The sequence below is a fragment of the Mycteria americana genome, chromosome 7 (genome assembly GCF_035582795.1).
Source record: "Mycteria americana isolate JAX WOST 10 ecotype Jacksonville Zoo and Gardens chromosome 7, USCA_MyAme_1.0, whole genome shotgun sequence".
Classification (NCBI taxonomy): Eukaryota; Metazoa; Chordata; class Aves; order Ciconiiformes; family Ciconiidae; genus Mycteria; species Mycteria americana.
In genome coordinates, this window is record NC_134371.1 from 41,942,963 (window position 1) to 41,964,535 (window position 21,573).

The window sequence follows — 21,573 nt, forward strand, 5'->3', positions numbered from 1 at the left end:
CAAGTGCCGTCCCTGCTGGAAAGGAACTGGGCCCTGTGGCTTCAGGAAGGAGGGAATTTATGTCTTGGCTGATGCTGTACCTTCCATCCAGTCTGCTGGGTTTTGCCAGCTTATTGCTTTGTCAGCCCGCCATAAACTGAAAACACTGGAACAGATTGTTATGATGAGAAATGAATAGGGATGTGTTGAGGAATTACTCCTTTGAAGTAAGGCAAATTGCTAGGGATTGCAAAAGGGGACTGACTTGTGCAGAGCGTGGGTGCCATACTTTTGTTAGCTGCAGGACTCGCTTAATTCCCTCCTTGAACGAGATTGTTCCTGGCTTCTATGAATCTAAAATGCCTTGGGCTACTGTTAGTTGGTATAAAGTGATGTAAGTAAAAGTGCATGGCAGAGGAGTAATGGCCAACAAAACCGAGGTGGCTAATAGAGGAATCTGCAGAATACTGCAGCATTGAAGAAGCTGATAAGTGTCAGTCCCAGCAGCCAGCACAGCTGCTAGCACGCCTTTGCTGATGTGGTGACTGAGCACTGGCCAGCCATGCACAGCCATCTCTCATGAATTGCAAGAGCTGGAGCTGGTGGCTTGACAATTAGAGCTGACACCTCCTATTGTTCTCTTCTCTGTGTCTTTATTTCCAGATCCCCAGGAAAACAGTGTATGACCAACTAAATCACATCCTGGTTTCCGATGACCAGCTGCCAGAAAACATTATTCTTGTCAATACTTCTGACTGGCAAGGCCAGGTAAAGGCAGGAGACGTTACCTGAAGCACAGTTCTCCTTCACTGTTCCTCCTCAGGAATGGACAGGCCTTGAGCTCTACCACTAACCAAGTAGGTTCTGCTGCTTGGTTGGAAGAGCAGTGGTGGTGCGTGGGGGCTGGCAGCATACTGAGTGTTCAGTGCCTACAGATTGGATTTCGTTTGACCAGGAGATGCTGTGGATCTTGTAAAGCTTTGCCACCTGAGTCTTTCCACAGAGGTTTTTTTCTCTTCTACGAAATGCCATTCCTTCTGGTTAGCAGCACACTGGGAATGGCTAGACCCTTGCACTCAAGAGCCTACTTCTCAACTGTGGTAGACTGGGACAAAGGAAGCAGGGAGGACTGACCTGTGGTTTAGGCTGAGGTTTCTAGGCACAGGTGGTGAACACAGGAGAAAATATTTCAGGTCAGCTCTGTTGCCTTGCACGCACGCTTGTGATTCCTGACTGCAGGTATGTCACCCCATCTTTTCTGAGTGAGTGATAGTTGTGTTAAGGAGAACCCTGAGCAGTGCTTTCTTATGCTGACAACGTGGGGTGGTTTGTTATGGGCTTGGAACAAATTTTGCTCCTTTCGGAACCTTAGTCTGAGAAAGCAATAAAATAGATATGGCAGAGGACCAATAAACATGTGCTGGGTGACTGTCACCTGTAGGACTTGTGCCAGGCTTGTGGAGTTACATTGTCTGGTTTGGCTTTCTGCTTCTGGAAGAACTAGGGTCTCAATGTCTGAGAGACCAAAACTACCAGCTGAGCTACTGGTTCCAGTTTCTCTGTACTTGGAAGATAGAGAAATGCCTTCTAGAGATGGACAGAAAGCATTGTAGGTCATATTCCAGTAGGTTTAGCAGCTTGTGCCTGCGGTATCAGAGGACATGAAGATAGCATTGGCTGGGGTGTATAGATTAGTGGTGCAGAATTTGAAAGTGTGAAATAATTGCTGAGTCTCATCAATATTATGTCCACATATACCCAAGGTGTGTGTTAACTTGTTTCCCCTTAGCTGCATGGAGGGGAAACAGTCCTCATGAGGAACATGTGTTGGCAGCACCCTTCCCTTTTTTTTTTTTTAGTGCTTGAGGGTGGGCAGAGCATTGCATTTGTTTAAGTTCTTTTGAAATCAGAGACAGATGCAACTGCAGTTCCAGAAACAGGCGAGTAGACAGCATCTGCTCTTACCCAGTGCTGTCTGCTAGGCAAATGGCCTTCTGCTGCTGCCCTGCTCTCTGCTGCCATAAAAACCCTGCTGTTCTGGAGTTGTCATTGCCATGGTTTGGATATAGTGTTGGTGTTTGTCAAGGAGGTCCGATGTTTCCATTTTTCTAGAGGAAGAGCTTTCCTTTGGCTGATGCGCAAGGACAAGGTATTTGGGAAATAGCCGTATCACTTACAAATTGGACATGGAGAGAGTGCCCACGCTTGGGTGTGAGAATACCTAGGAGGCTGGGGGAGGCAGATTTTCTTCTTGTGATAAACTGTACCAAAAAAAGGACTATAAAATGTTCTGTTCTCTTCTCAGTACCTATCAGATGTCTTGCAAAAGCATACCTTGCCAGTGGTCTGCACATGCTCCTCAGCTGATATTCAGGCAGCTTTCAGCACTATTGTCTCCAGGATACAGAGATAGTAAGTTCTCGCCTTGCTTGTGTTGTTTGTTGAGTCTTAGTTCTAAAAGCCTCTTAGGTCCTGTGCTCCAGTGCCCAGGGAATTTTCCATCCAATAGCTGAGAAATACTTCTCCCTTCCAATACTCCTCCCCAGTCTACTCTCCTGAAGTCAGAGTGTGTGGCTCTTCAGCGCTTGCCAGCCCTGCAAAGTTGTTGCTGTTCTGCCATGTGTGTGGGGATACAAGTCTCCTTTCATCAACACTGGTGATTTTAAAGGATTGTGCTTTGGAGGCTGCCTCATAGGTCAGATCTAATAAGCAGTAAAACATGCAAAGCTAATAGGTAGGTTTTTAAATAGTTCTTGCTCCTCTCTCCCCCCCCCCCCCCCCCCCCCGCCCCAGGTAACTCCCAGATTAATTCCTCAATTCCTCAAGGCATTCCCTAGATACATACTGAGGGCTGTGGGTACCTGAGTATGTTCTCTGACACAGCAGTTAGTTGCAATAGGTACATCCTAACCTAGATAGTTGAGTCCAGCCCTTTAGATTATCAAAATGTGTGAAAGAAGGAGCAAGGAGACCAATTAAGAAAGTCCTGAACAATGTTGCATTTTATTAATAATGTTTTAAGCTGCTGATAATCATTGTGATATTGCCTTGCGTATTGAATGAGTTCTCTTCTGCCATGGATGTTATTAACCAATTTTTTGTTTTACTTGTTCTGAAATAGCTGGTTGGAAGCACAATTATGAATATGTTTCTTCTTTTTCTGTCTAGCTGTAACTGCAATTCGCAGCCTCCAAACCCAATTAAAATTGCTGTGGCGGGAGCCCAGAATTACCTCAGTGCTGTATTGAGGCTTTTTGTAGAGCAGCTGTCTCACAAAACTCCAGACTGGCTTGGCTACATGAGATTTTTGATCATCCCTCTAGGTAAATAAGGAACAATTTTTCTTCATAGAAAGATGAACAGGTTGAATGAGATGTGTTTCCCTCAGTAGAAGCCCTCCTGGAAGCTTTGGCTAGGTATATGGCTGTTAAATGAGGCAAACATCATGCTGTCATAGTGTTGTATAATGCTTGTGTTGCTGCTGTGTGAGTGAATTTCATCTTTATGTTCTTGATGCCAAAGTCTTCTTTTGTTCGAAGCAAGGGGTTGAATGCTGCTTCCCCATACAGGGAGGCTCTTGTATATCTTTTTGTCATGGTACAATGTATGCATAGAATAATGTTCTGGAAGCCCTTTCCCTGGCTGAAATCTTAAATTCATTGGGCGCCGTGTTTCCCAAAGTAATAACTGTCTGGCCTCCCTGAGGCTGACACAGAAAATGTTTATGGAGGTGGAGGGGTTGAAAATTTTTTAAAGGCTCTGAAACTGCTGAGAGTTTAAATTATTCAAATTACCTGTATCTTTTGACCTTTCCTTTATGTGCTGTTCTCCTCGGGTTTTTCCCTCATTTTTCTAGCACCTTATCTCTGCCCTTCCAGCAGCTCAACAAGCCTGCCTGGCTGGGAAGTTACCCAGCTCGGGTCACTTGTGTTGGGGGAAGTAGAGTGGACTGATGATAACGTTAGGGATCTTGTAGTCAGAAACGTGAGGAATGTTGTAGCAGTGAGGCCTGGGAAGCCAGGCAGTCACTGATGCTTGTGGGTAGGGGCATCTGGACAATGTTGGTGGTGTTAAGGGTGTGATGCCAGAAGCTGGTCTTAGTCCGAGGCTTGGCTTGTGTAAACAGGGCACTTAGGTGATGTAGGCAACAGACAACTTGAAAAGCACTTTTTCTCAGTATTTTCCAGTCTTCTAGGTTTGGGACCAGCTGATGGCAGTTGCTATAGGAGTCAGAAGCTGCTGCCTGGCACCATGAACAGTGGGGTTAGGCTGTCAATTCAGTGGTGGGATTTGCAGAAGTCAAATGAAAAAGTCAGAGGAAGAGAGCTGGATCCTTCTGTAAGGAAGGCATTTAGTTTCCAAAGTGATTGGCAGGAAGAGGAGAGAGAGCCCTTTAGGGGGTAAAAACAAAAAAATATTTCTGCAAGTTTAAATGTGCTTTGAATGAGAGTCTGTGTGACTTGAGGACTTTGGTCCTCACATGCTGACTGTCTCCTGGCCTCAGAAGAAGAGTTTTCTGTCCTGCAGCCTTTAATGATCTGAAAATATTCTCTCTTTGAAAGTGAAACACAAGATTTAGCTAGTGTGTTTTGGGGTTGGATTTTTAATCTTAAAACTTTATTTGGTAATTAAAAAAAATAAAATAACAAAGCACTTTGATAATGGAACTACTTCAGAACTGTGACTGCTTTTAAAATGTACTTTAAATATAGAAACTTCTCTAACAGGGCCTTTCCCATAGAAGTCTGCAGTATTTCCTGATCAGATCAAGTGCTTATTTCTGGCCAGCTTTCTGGCAGTTCATTAAAGTGATTGAGGAGCAACCTCTCTTTTCTGACAATTGAAAAAGCGCCAAAGGCAGAATGGTGACCATGCTGTAAACGTCTTAAAGGAAAAGACTTTCTGCTGCTAGCAGCACCTTCAAAGTAGGAGTGGTGGAGTTTTTTCTAAGATGGTTTTAATTTCTTAGTCCACAACTACATGCTGCGATGACAGAAGGGTCAACCTACAGGGGTTTGTTAACGATGAGAAATGCTTAATGTCTGTAAAGATCCATATTGGGAGATTCAGTCCTGCTTCATGCTTCTGATTCGATGGCTGAAAGACTCCTTTGATGTCCAAACCAGTGTATAAACAACTGAAAAGGGGCAAATAAAATAGAAAAAAAGGTTGGGGGTTATTTTGGCTGTTCGGGGTTTTTTAGCATTTTATTTAGCTCCTGTGGATAGAACTTCTTGGAAGACCTTGTGTTTAGTACTTGTTTCCAACTGCATCTCCATGTGTGATGTGTTTTCCCAGCATGTGGGAAAGCTTCTCTGATGCATGGTGCAGAGCTGTTCCACATGCACTGTTTGAAACTCCACTGCAAAAGAAATGATGGGTCTGAAAGCAGCCGTGATCAGGAGGGTCCAGGAAAGAACTTAGGCCCCAGTCTGTAATGACACCAAGGGGAGCTCAGAGAGATCTTATGCTTGAACCTTTCCTGGAAGTCTGGAAATTTAGCACTGGTTTGGAGGACTGAGAAAAGACAGTGGGTTTTTTCCACCATGAGCTTTACTGGAGGACGGTGAGTATAGTTAAGCAACTGGGGTCTTCTTGGAAGGAGTTGTCAGGTTACCAATTACCAGCTGATGACTCAGCTGTTACAGTCTCTGGAAGTGTGGCTTGATGTGAGAATTTGGTATGCAGGAAGGATAAAAAGCTGATTAGGAGGAACTCTGAGGCCACTTCATGGCTGATTGTAAATGTGCAGGACTCATGCTGAGCATGACTGAAATGTGGTGACTGGAAAGTGCAGTCCTGGCACATCTTTTCTCCTGTGTTGAAAGACTGGAGAGGTAGTTGCAAGAGCAGGTTGTCTGGTTTGGGGACACATGTGGCCTAAAATGAAGGTAGCAAATTTTTACCACCTCTCAGGGCAGAGTTTGTCACTTAAATGCCTTCCCTCTCCTACTCAGTATAAGTATGAAGTCAGATCTCCGTCCAGGGCTGCAAGCTGGAGGCTGGACACACGAACTTTCTGCAGGAAGGTCTTTCCACACTCACAGAGGAGCCATAAGGCTTAGCTAGAGCAAGCAGGGACCTGATGCCTAAGCCAACATTCACTGGAGACTGTAATCCTTGGACTCTGCCTTCTGTCTTTAATCACAGCCTATGTATTGTACTTATAGCCCTTCTCTACAGATTAAACAAGCCTCCCTGGGTTGTTTTTCCTGGTTGGGGACAATTGCCTCTTCTCAGTATTGCAAAAGAGCCGTGGTGTGCAAATGGTGTTTGGAGGAAGGGGTCCGACTCCTCTTGGCAGAGGTGACCTGGCTGCAGTGCATGCGGTGCAGCCTGTGGGCAGGAAGGGCTGCTAGGAAGGCCGCTTGCAAAACTGAGAGACTGAGATGGAGAGCTGTAGGGCCTCTGTGTCTTCCAAATCATTTATTTCCTCAGCAGTTTCCCAGTCCTGTTTTCTTTGGCCTTTTAAAATTTAATTTGGCGGAGGGGAGGGGGGAGGTGTGAGTGAAAGACATTGGTGGTGTTGAAGTAGTCTCTCTGCTGGGAAGTCTATTTGCATGCCCTTGTAGAGATAAGCTAGACTAAATTACTTGGTTATAATTGAAGAAATTTATTTCTGGGTTGTCCAGTGTAGTTTTGATTTTGGAATTTAATTCCTTACAGATAAAAAACACACTTGTCTTCAGTGCTGGGAAGAACAACTGTCATGTTTTCCTTTCTTTCTTAGGGTCTCATCCAGTGGCCAAGTATCTGGGGTCTGTAGATTATAGATACAACAACTTCTTCCAAGATCTAGCCTGGAGAGATCTGTTCAACAAACTTGAAGCACAGACCACTGGTAAGGCCATGTGTCTGTGTCTGGCCTGTGTGGGAGAAGAGGCTTGAATGAGTAATTTTAGCAAAGGTCAAGTAAATACAAGAGGAAACAGACAAACATTTTTGTTCCTCTTTTCTCCTCACTCCACCACATTCCCTTTTCAGCTGCTGACCTTTGTATGTCCTCCACGTGGTGGTTTGCAAACAGTTGCTGGTTCCCAGAAGCACTAGCTGCCTCTAAGTCATGCTGGTTTTACCTAGCTTTCAGCTTTGTTCTTCGATGTGAAGGTCTCGCTACCAAGTTCAGCACATTGCTTTCTTTGGCCCTTCAGAAACTGTCCAGCCTAAAAGATCTGGAAAACTGGAAACTCTGGGAAGATTAATTTCTATTAGTTGTGTGTGAGAATGACCTTGACATTTCTGAAGTCTACTGGCAGGATCTTTCTCATTAAAAAAGAATTTTGTTCTTCACCAGTGTTGTAACATGTGGGAGCTGCCCTAGGTCAGATCAACAATTTCCTGTTCTGATCTGAGTCTGCTCTAGGCCAGGATAAAGCCTTACTATATGTTTAAAGTATTAATTTGCTTAAAATATTAATGCTTACAGTTTTTCCATCTGTTCCTTCAAGAATGGAAACAAACAGGAGAAAGGAGGATTTGCATATAACATTTAGGGCTACATGAAGGATTGAGACTTGACTGGGGAGCGATGCTCTCATGGCTGCATATCCCATACAGAAATTTCACTAGAAGGAAAAAGCTTGGGAGTTTTTGGAGTGCCGTGAGGGTGGGGAGGTTGCAGTGTGGTTCTCCTGTTGGAATTGCAGAGTGCCTGATACTCCTGGAAGTCCTCTAGCCATGAAAGGAGGAGAGAGAAATGTCTTCACAGGTGATTGTTCAGAGCCTTTTCCAGCAGATGGGAACTTGGCTGGACACGGCTCTGGGCAGCCTGTTCTGAAGGTGAAGTTAGCCCTGCTTGGAGCAGGAGACTGGACTTAGAGATCTCCTAGTGTGCCACCCAACCTATGCTTTTCCTTGATTCTAAGCTTGTGGAAGAACAGATGTCTGGAACTGGTTTCTTTTAATTCCTTGCCACATTTGAAAATGCAGACGAATGTCAATACAGACTTTATTTTTGTGTCTAGGTTAGGAATACTTCATTAGCTATAGAAATCCAGCTTGACAACCATATCTGTTCTTTAGTTGGTTCTATGCTGCAGTCCTTATCTATTTGCCTGCATGCTATGAGGAAAATGCAGCCTCATTTTTGTGCAGTCCAGACCATGTAGATTCTCCATTTTCATCTGTGCAATGAGAACTGCACAGAAACCCTGTGATGGCATAAGAAGATCTGGCAAAGAATCATAGCTCTTCACAGCTCACTGTTCAAATACAAAGAGGATTAAAATACCCATTAAGGTGTGGAAGTGCCTGGTGAAGGTCACTGGCGTTCCCTTGATCTCGCAGGGATCTTTGCTTGAAACCAAAAAAATACAGAAGGCATTTAGGAAATGTCTTCCTGTCAACTTGAATCAAACCCAGTCTCACAGATCTGAATAGATCTTCTGCTCACAGAAGCATACTTGCTGCTACGCATGTGATCTTTGTGCTCTTCCTACCCTTGCGTGGCGCTCAGTCTTTTCAGTTGACTCAGCAAGGCCATGAGATCATTAGGAAATCAGGTAACTCAAATGCTGGTGTGAGCAGAGCAGCTCACCAAGGCCCTGGGAGAGATGGCTAGGCACTTTCTTCAGCAGATACTTGCAGTCAAGGTGCAAAAAAGTCTAAAGCTGACTCTGGGCTTTTCATTTTCACAGAAAGGCACTTTAACAAATACAAAATAACCTTAATACTTCAGTCAATAATGCTGTGTACAGATGTCTGTGTATCTAGTGTACCTTCCTAATGTTTTTACCTTGGTGCTCTTGTAGGATGTTTGCTTTTGGTCAGACAGCTTTACAGTGCTCTGGGGTAGGCTGCAGAGCTTCCTTTGGAAGATGCAATTCAAGTGCAGCTGGCTGGGTACCATCAGCTGCTTGGCTGAGCAAATGGAGGACAGTGCTGGTGATGGTCTGAGAAGTCACTTAAATTATTTCCTCTCTTTGTTCTATTGCAGTTCCAGAAACGCCTGATGTTGTCTCCCGGATAACGCAGTATATAGCAGGGGCAAACTGTGCACACCAGTTGCCCATTGCTGAAGCAATGCTGACATACAAGCAGAAAAGGTATGTCACTAACATAATACTGACTTTCCAGAGTGAGCATCAGGTTGAAAGCTAAGTGCTTTCCTCATCTCGTGTGCCGGCAGTCTTAAAATCACTCCAAATTGCAAACACTTTGGGAGCCTTACGGTAACCTGCACCCAGTGATGTGTCCCATTTGGAGAACAGTGAATCTACAACAGTGTGGTTACTTTAAGTACAGTGATTTCTTTGAAGATCTGAGAGGTTTGGGAAAGTGGGGACTAGGCAGGGTGGGAGATGGACAGACGATATTTGCTTAGGTTCCGGGGATCTCTTACCACAGAGACCTTAGGTGTGTGAGACTGGACTGTGGCATTCCCCCCCTAAAGTATCTTCCATGAGACCTGGCCTTTTTACATCTGTGTTGAGGGAACTGAAACCCTTTCTTTTTAGAGTGTAAATAGCAGAGCTTCTGGCAGGAGAGACAAAATCCTTGTTGATTGGCAGTTGCAGGCTACCAGGACTCCTACTGGGGAGGGCTGACATTCACCAAGTTTTATTTCAACTTCTCTTAAAGGGATGAGCAGCCTGTAGGAGGGAGGACTGGGATCTGAAAACAAGGTTCAGAAGTATGTAGAGCCTCATGTGGCCGTGGTCCAGGAAGAAGAGTAACTGTCACTGAAGGGTAGAGAAGCATTGTTTCTGAAGCACAGAGGAGAATAATAGACTCCAACTCACATCGCAATAATTTCTGAGAGTAGGACAAACACTCAGCTCATGTGATTTTTCTAGATTAGGGATTAGCAATGTCCTATGAGGCATGGATGATGTTAATTGTTAATTACTGCCCTATTACTGCCCTATATCTGATCTTTAATTTTTGGTCCATTAACATCCTTCATTGGTGCCTCCTTTGCATAAGAACTGGGGGGATTAAAGGTGTGGGTAGAGTCACTTTTTTTCACTCTCTTTGGAAATGCTCATTGTATTTTGCTTTTCTGTTCCTGTGTCTGCTCTACATTACTTTCCAGAAATGATTCAGTAAAATTTAGCCCATTCTTCATGCTCTCCTAGGGAAAATATTTCCAGACTGACTAGTCCATTAAAAAGAGTGCACTCTCTTCGTGTATTTGTGAACTTCCGTAATGTTAACCTGATAAAGGTGAAGTTCGGGGAGCCACAGGGTACTCAAAGCTCTTAGCTTCAATCTTTTATTTTGTTCTTGGTGTAAAGACTTACCTTAGTTACCAATACAGAGTTCAGATACCCCTAGTGCAGTGTGAACACCTTCTGGTGGCTGCCTTGTTCTTTCTCTGCACCCTTTGGTTGCTGGGTTCTGCACTGGTCTCCACTGCCTTCTCCATTCTGTTACAGGTCCATTTCTGTCATTGACACACATTTAACTGTTTTGCATTTCTAATGTGCCCAGAAAGCTCAATTTGGTACTTTGTTGAAAAACATCTGAAATGTACTTCCGCAACACATGCACTTAGCCTGCCCAGCAGTGTGCATGACCACTTTACCAAGCTGGTCTGATCCATTTGGATTTTAGACCCTTTGGACTTGGTGGTGCCATGCCTGAACCTGTTGATAAATTTAAATCATGCTCAAAACCTGCAGAAGGTGACTTGGAAGAGAGATTGCTGAGACTTTTAGCCAGACTTGTGGCATAGCCTGCAGTCTCTTAGTATCTCTCTTGGGTCTGCTTTAAAATAACTTCTACTTTCAGCAAAGTACCCCGTGAGCAAACTGGAGGGTGAGTTAGAGGAACAAGCTCTCCCATGGAGTGTTGGGCAGTTATTTCCCCGTGGGGCTTTCTTTAGAAATGCAGCTCTCTGTCATTGGCAGCAGCTTAGGGAGAGTATTGTGAAAAACAACACAGAAATTGTGTTTCCATTAGCACTATCTAAATGAATGCCTCACTTTATTGTAAGTATAATAACATATTTATCTTTTTCTTTGGTTGCTTTCTGAAAAGGAAAAAGAGCTTTCATTTTGATTTTACCATAAGGTATCAGTTCCTTTTAGGTTCCCTCTCCCATCTCCTGTTTCTTTTCCCCCCATGAACTGGTCTTTTGTGCCTTGTTTAACAGTTCCTGCAGGTCTGGGATGCACAGTTTGTGCTTTAGGTTAAATTCTGCTCGCTGCTTTGAAACTATGGCATCTGCTGGCACAACGCATTGTCGAAAATGACTGCTCTGCCTTTGGACCACACATACAGGTTCCCAAGATGTAAATTGAATGGGAATGAAGGGGTTATTGAGAGAGTAGCTTTGAGCAGTAAAACACGGAGAAAGTAGGGGTTTTTTCTTCCCTTCTTCCTAGCAGTCAGAGGATATAGTGTAGCTCCAAAAGGATCAAGACTGAGCAAAGGCTTTTCAGTTCCCATCTGCTGGAACTGGAGTGGTGTAGGTTGCACTCAGTGGCTCAGGGTGGGGTTCAGCTGTGCAGTGTCAGAGTGCAGACCAGTAAATCTTCCCCTGTAATCAAAAAATTGAGGACTAGTCTCTTACTGGCAGGCTATCCCAAACATATGGGACTTCTCTGAGCTTAAGAAAGAGGAGACAGATGTATGCTAGCAGTAGAGTTGTGCTCTCTGAGCTGCCTCCAAGACCCTCTTGCTCCGCAGGGTCCCCTGCTTCGAATCGTATGATTATTGGACATTATTTGTTTTGTCCTCAGTTCACAAAGTTACTGTAACTCCTTCTCCCTTGAGGCCAGAGGTGAATGGCTTCTCCAAGGCCAGCTTTCAAGGCAGTGGTCCATGTAGAAACAGCAGCGCTACCTACAAATTCATTGCAAGACAAATCTCCCAGTATCCTAGCATTTGCTCTGTTAAACAAGCCCTAGTGGTCCAAGGAAAGCCAAGCCAGTCTTTAGGATGTAGCTGTATGTGATGAGCTGCTTTATAACTTTATTGCCAGCTATCCCTATTTTGACTTACCTCCTCTCTCCTTCCCGTCCTCTTGTTCTGTTTGTCATGGCAAAAGGTTGGCGCATGTACTGCCTGTGATGGACTGCAATGGTGCAAAAGCTTTGTCCCGTTCTTTTGGAGCATTTGCTGGCCTTACCTGAAATCAAGGGGGCTGGCAATGAGGAAGGGGTTCAGGAAGGAAATGAATTGCCATTTCAGCTTCTCTGCGTTACACTGGGTGACTGACTTTGTGAGCACTGGGAGAATTACTGGTTACTGAATTGTCGAGAAACGCTGCACTCCAGGCAACATCTGGGGAGCTGAGACCATGGTAGCAGAGGTGGGCCTCTCACTATAGGAGGGGTATGTCATCGACACTGATATCTCTCCACATTGCTTTCTTGAATGAAACCCTGTGGTATCTGAGACTCAACAGACACTCATTCCCAGTGTAGCTGGATTGATCAATTCTGTGAACCTGGGCTGGTGTCACCCACTGTAATTCAGGGTCCAGCACAGCTCATGCCGTGTGGCTTCTGGATAGCCCTTGCACGAATCTGGGGAGCAGCTTGGCTGTTGGAAATAAAAGCATTGCTCGCTTGTCAGGGAGAGGGCTGCGTCATTTCCTACCTAGTTACACATTTACCAAAAGCTCTTCACTCTTGTGTGTTGTAGAGCGCTTCCCCAACTCTTGCTCCCTGGAGCACAGGTGCCTTGGGTTGGAGGGTTCCTGGGCAATAGGAAGGAGGGGGAACACTGTTTTCTGCCTGCTGCGTGTCTCTGAGGCTCTGCAGGCCAGTGGCTAGGCAGAGTCCAGGTCATTTCTCTGAGTGCTGCTTCTAAAACACAGCCTGCAGCAGTTGCTGAACAGGAACACAGCTGGTGAAGATGGACCCAGTCCCTCCTCTGGCTCAGCAGTGCCCATGTCATCTGGCTGGTTGCTGCATGAACCTTCTCGGGCAGCTGGTGGAAATGTAACAGGAGTTTACGTGTCCCTCCCCCTTGCCTGGCAGAGCAGTGCAGCAGAGGAGGGTCAAGGCTCAAGAAATGCTGGACGTCCTGTTGAGTATGCCCAGCCCGCTGTAGGAACATGAAGGGTGCTGGACAGGAGTTTCATGGGGAAGCAGAGAGGCGACTCATCTGATGTGTTGTGGGGACCTGGAGTTGCTTTGTCCCTTTGTTTGGTTTGATCATTGGAGATTGGTGGAACAGGGACAGTGTTAGCCAGCAGACAGCTACAGTTGCCCTGTGGGAAGGACAGATGCTTCATACCAAAGATGAGCCTTGGAGAGTTGTTGGTAGTGCCTGGCCTGAAATGGCTTAGAGGCCTGCTAGTCTTTCGGTGATAAGAGTCCCCTCTTTCCTGTTGCCCCCCTGCAGGACTTGCCTGGAATAACGATAGTACCTGAGACCCTCCTGCTAGGAAATCACAGGTGTTTGGTTTTATCTGAATCTGTTTTGGGTTGCTTAAATTTTAAATTAAATCTTACTAAAAGGCTAATAACTGGCATAACTGCTCTAAGTGATTATTCAGTCCCTCTTACTGTAATATCTGAGTGCTTTGCAGCTTATTTTGTACTTTGTCCCAGAAGTGAGAGAGATTACTCCTTCCCTTTGTCAGGTGGGTGATTCTTGGTGATGTGGCTTCTTCTCCTTTCTAAGAGTCCTAAAACGCATAAATCTGCCTATATGTCTCTGTTCAATCTGAATTAATTTTTTGGGGTAGGGAGGGAGCCTGCAAGTCCATTTCTGGACACTTTACCTCTGAAGGACTGATTGCAGGTGGATGCATTTTGCCCAAGCAAAAATAGTAATTAGACAACTCCCCATTCCAGATAAAGATTTTTTCATTCTAGCCATTCTGCATAGGTCTGGTTTTCCCCCAGAATTTGTTTGTTTGGTTCCCCCCTGAATTAGAGAGGTGAAGCATCAATAACACTGTTAAAAATCACAAACCAGGGTCAGGTCTGGCTTTAAATCATAGCTGAGATACCAGGGCCTTCAGAAGCCCTATGGATAAAACCAGTGCCTTGGACATCGCTATGGGGGTAAAACCTCTGCAGCCTGCGCATCTGTGCAGCCTAGGTAATAAGGGGGAGCTGCCTTTCCAGGGACAGGGGATATTTTAGTTGCAGGGCTGTGGTAGGAGGAACAGAAGAGACCATTACCAAGGTGAAAGGATTCTGGATTAATATTTTGGGATCCGGAAGGACAAGAATCAGGAAAGAGCATGAAAGAGGAAGTGGAGAATAAGCACGGTCATCTCATCTTTCCTTTCATCCACATGAAGAGCAGCTGTTTTGATAAGCTGCATTTTCAGAGGCACATGTGCAAGATCAGAGTTCCCAAGAGCACGTGTGACAGGACTAGACTAGCTGAGCTGAAATCCAGCTGGATGGCTTCCGGAACAGTCTGTGCATCATTGTGAGCTGTGATAAATGGCAACTGAAGCAAATGATTTATTTCAGAATTGCCCCTGAGCATTCCTCAGTGGGAGTCTGAGCTCCCAGGGGGAACCAGAATGGGTTTTCTGCTGGAATTGGGCATCATTTGTTTTTTGAGAGCTCGGAGCAAAGCCATCCAGTAGCTGAGAGATGACTAGGCGATTATTGTGCTTGCCTCACTTGGTTAGCAGGACTTGCTTCTGCCTGCTTCTGAGCCCATGGTGCTGAAGAAATGATAAGAAAGCTGAGCCTCTCTTCTGTGCTGCTCCTGACAGCTCTGTGGGTTTCCCTTTGCAAAACTGGAGCTGGAAATGTCATGTTTGTAGGAGATTTATTTGCTGGTGGGCCTGCAGCCATGTCTGGAAAGATATGACCTTTCTGGCTTCAAACACAGAATCAGGGACTCAGTCATTTTGTTGTGTGCTTTGGGGAAACAATGAAGGTGCAATGCCTAGGGTTGTGAGGTAGGAAGGGAGCAAAGCCCCTGGCTTTACCTTAGAGATGAGTAAGCAGAGCTGAGCCAAAGCAAGAGGCTATTTGCAAAAGCACACTCTGCTTTGGACCAAGAGGGAGCTCTGGCTGAGTCATGTTCAGTGCAGTTCTATGCCATTCTTTCCGTAGGGCTTAGAAGAAACTGTCCAGCCCGTGCTAATCACACAGTGGTTGGCAACCTTTGTGCATTTGGTGCATTTCCGATCTATGCTGGAAACAGCACAGAAATACCTGCTTTCCTGGAGTATTTGTGCTGCACCCAGCAATATTCTGGATGAAGGCAATGCTGGATGTTTTTTCTCTGAATGTTGCAGTGCTCCAAGCATGGAGGGATGCACAAAAAGAGAAACATGAGAAATCTTGGTGTTTGTCTGCTTCCTACCTGTTTCCTGTGCTTGGCCACTGAGAAACATTGTGTGTCTTGCCCATGCAGTCACTTCCACTGCTGAACTGTAATTCCTCCGAACATGTGGACATGCTCCCGCAGTCCTCTCCTCACCCTGTGGGTCCATCTTCATCTCTGTTGCCCTTGAAGGGAGCAGTGGCTCTGCAGGCCCTCCCAGCCTGCTTTCCTCCTCACTCAGGTCTTCCCCCTCTTGTCTTTGAGTCTCTCCCTAATTCCTGCTAGGTTTGACTGTGGCCTTTGTTGCTGGCCCTTCTCCACTCTCTGTCTTCTGAATCCTGGGCAGGGCCAGAGCAGGAGGGGCTGATGCCTTCCTGCTTTCAAAACGTGTATAGTGTTGTCTTCAGCTGTTTCTGGGACATGGCGTGCATTTTGTTCAGTTTGGTTTAGCTGTTTGCTGTTCTCGAGTTGGTGTCCTGATCTACCCGGTGTGCTCTGGTGCCCGACCTCTCTAGTGTGCCTGTCTAAGGGACTGCAAGCTCCCAGTGGCAGGGAACATGTACCTGTGTGCATGAGTGTGTGTGTGTACGTACTTGCTAGTGCTATACAAATAACCACGTGTCACGGCTTGTAACCCCGTGGCAGGCTAACTGCTTTAGCGATGCTGGGATATGCAAGGTATGGCACATGACTCCAAAGGTGGGACGTGTGAAGGCCATGCGTGCAGAGCACTTCAGGGACTAGTAAGTAACGCACAGTTCTCCGTGTTGTTGTGGCACAGATCCATTTCCTTGCAGTAGGAGGTCGTGTGTCTGTAATGACTGCCATGCCATTAAAGCATGTTTCTCTGTCAAGCGTGAGGGAGGGAGGAAGAGACCTTTCCCCTGAGAGATGTGCTGTAAGCTGCGTGCTCTTCCCCACCCATGCAGATTCTTAGCGTGTTGGCAGGGGGCCTTGAGAGGAGACATTGGACTGGCGCTTGCATACTGTCCGTCCCTGCTGCATGCTTGAATGCAACATATAAAGTGAGTATTGTGCCCAGTGTGGAAGCAAGCTGTTAACGACTCTTTTCTCTTTGCCTTTAGCCCTGACGAAGAATCTTCACAGAAGTTCATTCCCTTTGTCGGGGTGAGTGTTAATCTTAGTTATGCTGTCTCAAGCCAGCTAGAATATGTCCATAAGTGTTAACCCAAACTTACCTGGTTTCTGGGGTAGAGCGGGAGCACTGGGTGCTCTAACGTAGAGTGTCAGCATGAGCATCTGATGGTTGGATGCAACTGCCTGATATGTAAGCAAACCTCTTAAGATCCCTTAACAAACTACAGGGTGTATTTTACTTTCCAGACAGCTGGCTCTGGCGGCTCTGTGCTGCATGCCTGCCAGCACTGAAGCAGACACCATAGCCTTGCTATTGCCTTTTTTATTCAATACAGAGAGGAAAGTGTGATGCTGAAGTGCTCTGATCCACAGCCTGTCTTTGCCGCAGACCAAAGCACCTAGTTGGTGGAGAACTGCTGCTGGGCCATGTGCAGAGGAAGGTGGTTTGTTCCTGGAAACCTGATCTCAGGGTTGTTGTGCCCAGCATTGCCCTGGGTGATTGGTTTGGCCAAATTTGCTATTCCAGTGTCAGTCCTCTGTGTGCTTGTCATGAATGGTCTCCAGTCCTCTTAATATCCCATTCACTCCTGGGAAGTGGAGAGTACATCCCACCAGGGAGGTCATTTATACCACTGTTAAGTTTGAGTCTGGGGTAGTAGCTATATAATGCCTTTTATTATGTGAATATGTATTTGGGATAGTAGTCCCTGACTTTTCCTCCTGTCCTTATCTTTAAATGTTCCCAGTTCAGGTGGCCAAGTGCAGAGTTATCTAGGCAGGGGTGTGTTTGCGCTTCTGTCGATGTATTTTGTGCACTGTGTACTTTGCCTTTTCTAGCTTCCTTCCCCTTATTTGATCATGCTCTTCAATTCATTAAGTTTTAAGTATAAAGTCATTGACCTGCGACCAAAAGGATATCCCCTGACTGCTCTTCAGCTACTGGATGTTCTCTTCACAGTTTCTGCTGCTCTCTTGTAGCTTCTTTCTTGCATGCTGGCTGTCTTGTTCTGCTTTCTCTGTGTTAAGCTAACTTGTATGCGTTCTTGTTTCTATCCCTGTCAGTGTGTCAGAGCTAATCTGAAATCCCAAGGCGTTTAAAGAGCTTAGTCTCTCTTGCCCTCAGGCTGACCCCGCTTTCACTCTGGTGTCTCTTTAGAGTGAGAGTCTCTCTCTGCAGTGTTCCTGAGATGACAATCTACTTTCGTTTGTTGAAGGAAAGGTGTCTTCTGCAAAAGCAGAGACACACATCTTCCCAATTTGTTCCCTGCTGATGAGCTTTGCTGTGATCTTGTCCCTCCCATGAACTGCGATTGCTGGTGAAGAACTGTTGTTATGAAACAGCTGTTTCACCTTTCCCAATAACCTGAAAAGCCCAGAAGGGCTTGGAAGCTCATGGACTCATCTCACTATAGGTGCTAGGCTCTGCAAAGCTTTTCTTTGGGGCTGATTTAGTTCAGTGCTATGTGCAAGCAGATGGGGCTCAGAGTGTTTGTCCAGTTGCTCTAAAACGATCGTTGACCTGACATTAGCAATGTGTTTCCAGTCTGGATTTGCTTGTCTGAAAGTGGGAAGAGTGAACAGCTCTGTTGCGTGCATAACACTGCCAACCCCTAAAAAAACTTGCCTTAAAAGCACAGACTGACTTCCTATGTTGGCTGGTGGTGAGGGTCAAATCAATGCTGCTTGTTCTTGCTTCTCAAGTGTTCCTGTCACAGTAATTCCCCATGAGACACATCTGAAGAGACTCTGAAAGGCCAGTTGCAGGTATCTTACAAAAATCTCAGGTTGAACATGAATACTGAAGCTCTTTCCCTCAGCTGCCGCCTGCTTGGAGCTGTTGGCCAAGGAAGAGAGGGAGCCAGCAACGTTTGAGTTTGTGACTCCTGACATTGGCTGGACTCTGTTGGCTTTTAGGGTGCAAAAACTGATGTCCTACAGCTGGGATGTGCAGTCTTTGACCCAGAAGCAAGCAGGGCAGTGCCGTGCTGCTCAGCCGAGCTCTGAACTGGTGGGAGTGGAGCCTTGCAAGGGGCCAGTTGGGTGCGAAAGCCAGGGTTGGGTGGTGAGGCTGTGTGGTCATTTACCTGCGTTGTGCCAACAGCCAATTGCCAGGAGAGTTAACAGGATGTGCATCCTTCCTGAAGGGAAAGGAGGCTGGCTGCTGCAGTGTTCCTGGATGGAGGCGTTGTTTGGGACTGCAGCAGTCTCATGCGCCTCCCTGAGTGGAGGGAAGGGAAAGCGTTTAACCTTGTCTTCCTCCCATGTGTCTGAACTCAAGCATCTTCAGTCAGCCAGCAAGGAGGAAAAGGCCAGAAGAGATTTCCTGTCTGGCTTGCAGATCAAGGTGGCTGTAGGCAGTTTTCTGTGTTGCTTGTTCTTCCCATAACTCTTCTGCCTCGCCGCCTCTTGCTCACAGCTAGTTTAAGTCTGTGAAACATCCTCTTGGCATTTAACGCATACAGCGCAAATGGCTGCTGGACTCCAGAGCCTGATTTGTTGCCCTTTGGATGGAGACTGGCCAAACTGAGCTGCAGCCTCCTTCTCCCAAGCCAGTGCCCCCTCAGGGAGCCCCTGCACACACTGCTGAGTTCACGGTGGCTTTTCCAAGACTGGAGCTAACAGAGAATCCACCAGAGTGCCTGACAGCTCTCCAAGATCTAGTGTTGAGCATACACCTCCCCACTCTGAACTGTGCAAAGTTTTTTGCTTCTAATGATTAGGTCCTTTTTCTTGATGCCATAGCATAGCAATATGCTCCCTAGAGATGTGGTCTAGATATGGTCATGTCTGAACTTAACGTTCTTCTGTTTTCAAACTAAATAGACTGTGTGACATCATTTCTCATTCTAAAGCAGGTTTTATTGACATGAGATCCCTTTGCAGCTCTTTCCCATTTGTCAACATTTATTTAGGGTAGACATTAGCCCTGGATACAAGTTTCTTAAGGACCTTAAGAAGGGTCTGTCCTCTGCAGTAGTCGAGAGTAATGATCCCTGTGCACCGTAGCAGACTATCGCTACAGAAGGTCCCTGCTTTTGTATCACCAAGGGTCATTTTATCTTTCTAGGCATAGTGTGTTCTTGGGAGCTTGTGTTCGTAGCATGCTCTGTTCCACAAATTATTGCCAGTGGCAGTTATCATTAACCTAAATGTACTAGCTGGTGGTTGGCCATATCAGAACGCATTGAATCCTTATTACAGTGTGATTGGGATCGTTCTGACCTGTCCATGTGGTGTCTGTGCCCAGAGGCTTTGCTAGGAGCTTTATCTTCTTTGCAGGACACTTCCTTGTTTGGAGACTAGAAAACTCTGATCAGAAACTGTACTTTGTTGCTTTTGTGGTTTCCTAACAAACCCCAAATATGCTGCACCCTAGAAGTGGCCGCACTTGTGCGGTGGGAGCAATGTGTCTGTAATTAGCAGGTGTATCAAAGCAATGCTAAAGGGATATTTATGTTCCTTTCTCCTCCCTGTTCTATTCCCACAGGTGTCACAGATGGGCACTGTAGTTGCCATAGCTTGGGGCTGACCATGGGCTATTCAGAGCTGTGCAGGTCTGTAACAGCTCCATAGGGTCTGTGCTGTCTTTTGTATAAGTCAGGGAAGGGCTGTGAGCTGGTACTGCTTGGCTGGACACTGCTGGGACCTGTCCAGCTCTTAGAAGATTCCACTTTTCAACATACTTTAACACTACTCTGACTGCAGGGACACTGCCAAGAGGGCTGTAGGGATGAGCTCAGTTTGGAGACTAGGGGTTCCCGAAGTTCAGGGGACTCCTGTTTCATAGAGGTCTTCTGTTTTGCCCCCTCTAGGTGGTGAAGGTTGGAATAGTGGAACAATCTTCTGCAACGTCAGGTAACAAGCATCTTGTGTGTGCTTTCTGTGTCGTACAGGTGGTGGGAGCCTGACTTCACAGGCTGAACAAACTTGTTCACTGCTGATGTCTTGGAGTTTTTTAAGGTGGAATTGGATTTCATTAGCTCCCACTTCTGCCTTGACTCCCAGCAGCTGTCTGCAGAAAAAGAGGCCTCTCTCTTGAAAAAAGGCCCTTGCTATTGTTACTTTACAAGGAGCTTCATGCCAGCTGAAATTCCCACACCTTCATCCAGGGAGGCTCCACACATATATGTGCAAACACCCTTTTTTTTCTGTGTGTTCTCAGTGGGGTGGATTCACCACTGTAGTTATTTGAGGTTCCTGCTCCAAACTGGGTGGGGCGGTACATTGGAAGTTCATGCCTGTCTCCCTACACTGGGCTCAATTGCCTGATAATATCTCAAACAAGTGCCTAACACTGGAAACCCGAGGATAGGCAACCAGTTTGCCAGCCTGACAACAAATTTAGACCCATTTTTTTTTAATGGGGGAGTGCAAAGCTGATTTACATGATACTGCCTGCTTACACACATGGACATGGGGTAGTGCTATTTTATCAATGTGAACTTGTTTTCTCCTCCTTCATATGCGCTACTAGTCAGGAATATTTTTTTCCTCATCTGTTGGGATTGTTTCTTATAATGCTTCACTATTAAACCCAGATACCTGTGGCCTGGGTTACACATAGGTTTGTGTGTGGAGGCAGCCCTTCTGCGGGTCACTCCTTGCTGCCACAGTGCTCCCACCATCCTAAAGGGCCAACGTGAAGGGAGTGATGCCTTGGTTGTGGAAGATGGAAGCAGAGGGAATGGGGAGATCCCTGTGATCAGCCCAGAGGTACTGGATTCCCCAAGAGTCTCGAAGTGGTGCTGCCCTGCAATGGTTGCAGGGGGAGATTCCCAAGCAGGGATCAATGGGCTGGGCTCTGACTGTGCAGGGGGCTCTAAATCAGCTGGGAGCAACCCCTAGGAGAGCAGATGCCAGGTGGGGAGCCCAGAGGAGGGTGAATGTCTGTGCCTGCCTCTTACCCAAACATAGAAAGTCCTGTGGTTTAAGTGTGGAGGCAGTCAGAACTGATGGGCTAGCTGATCTCTGGATGGAGTTTGAACAAAACCTGTGCAGCAGGAGCACAGGCAAAGAGACTGAGCTATCCCAGCTTGCATATCCTGGGCTGCGAGATGAACCCAGACAAACAGTTTCACTCCTTTTCTGCAAGGTGACTCTGATGACGCAGCTCCCTCAAGCTCCAGTGTCCTTTCTTCTACCCCACCTTCTGTGTCTCCTGCTGTGAAAGAAGCCTCCCCCACACCACCTTCCTCACCATCTGTCACAGGCAGCTTCTCATCCTCCAGGTAAAGCATGTTTTGTGTCCTTACAGTTCCCTTGGTTGTCTTATCTGACATATACATGAGAGGGGAAAACTCT

At 46.2% G+C, this 21,573-nt stretch overlaps 1 protein-coding gene across 10 annotated transcripts in view; it reads left to right on the forward strand.

Annotated features, from left to right (window-relative positions):
* PACS2 (phosphofurin acidic cluster sorting protein 2) overlaps positions 1 to 21,573 on the forward strand; it is an 83,688-nt gene that overhangs the window by 50,199 nt on the left and 11,916 nt on the right. For 9 of the 10 annotated variants that reach the window (XM_075508095.1, XM_075508099.1, XM_075508093.1 and 6 more), the window contains 8 exons: positions 643 to 747; positions 2,285 to 2,391; positions 3,148 to 3,302; positions 6,710 to 6,820; positions 8,915 to 9,023; positions 16,260 to 16,302; positions 20,085 to 20,127; positions 21,365 to 21,500. In XM_075508095.1, coding sequence (XP_075364210.1) covers positions 643 to 747; positions 2,285 to 2,391; positions 3,148 to 3,302; positions 6,710 to 6,820; positions 8,915 to 9,023; positions 16,260 to 16,302; positions 20,085 to 20,127; positions 21,365 to 21,500 — 809 coding nt within the window. The remainder of the gene's footprint in view (positions 1 to 642; positions 748 to 2,284; positions 2,392 to 3,147; positions 3,303 to 6,709; positions 6,821 to 8,914; positions 9,024 to 16,259; positions 16,303 to 20,084; positions 20,128 to 21,364; positions 21,501 to 21,573) is intronic. The other variant, XM_075508096.1, reaches the window with a different exon arrangement.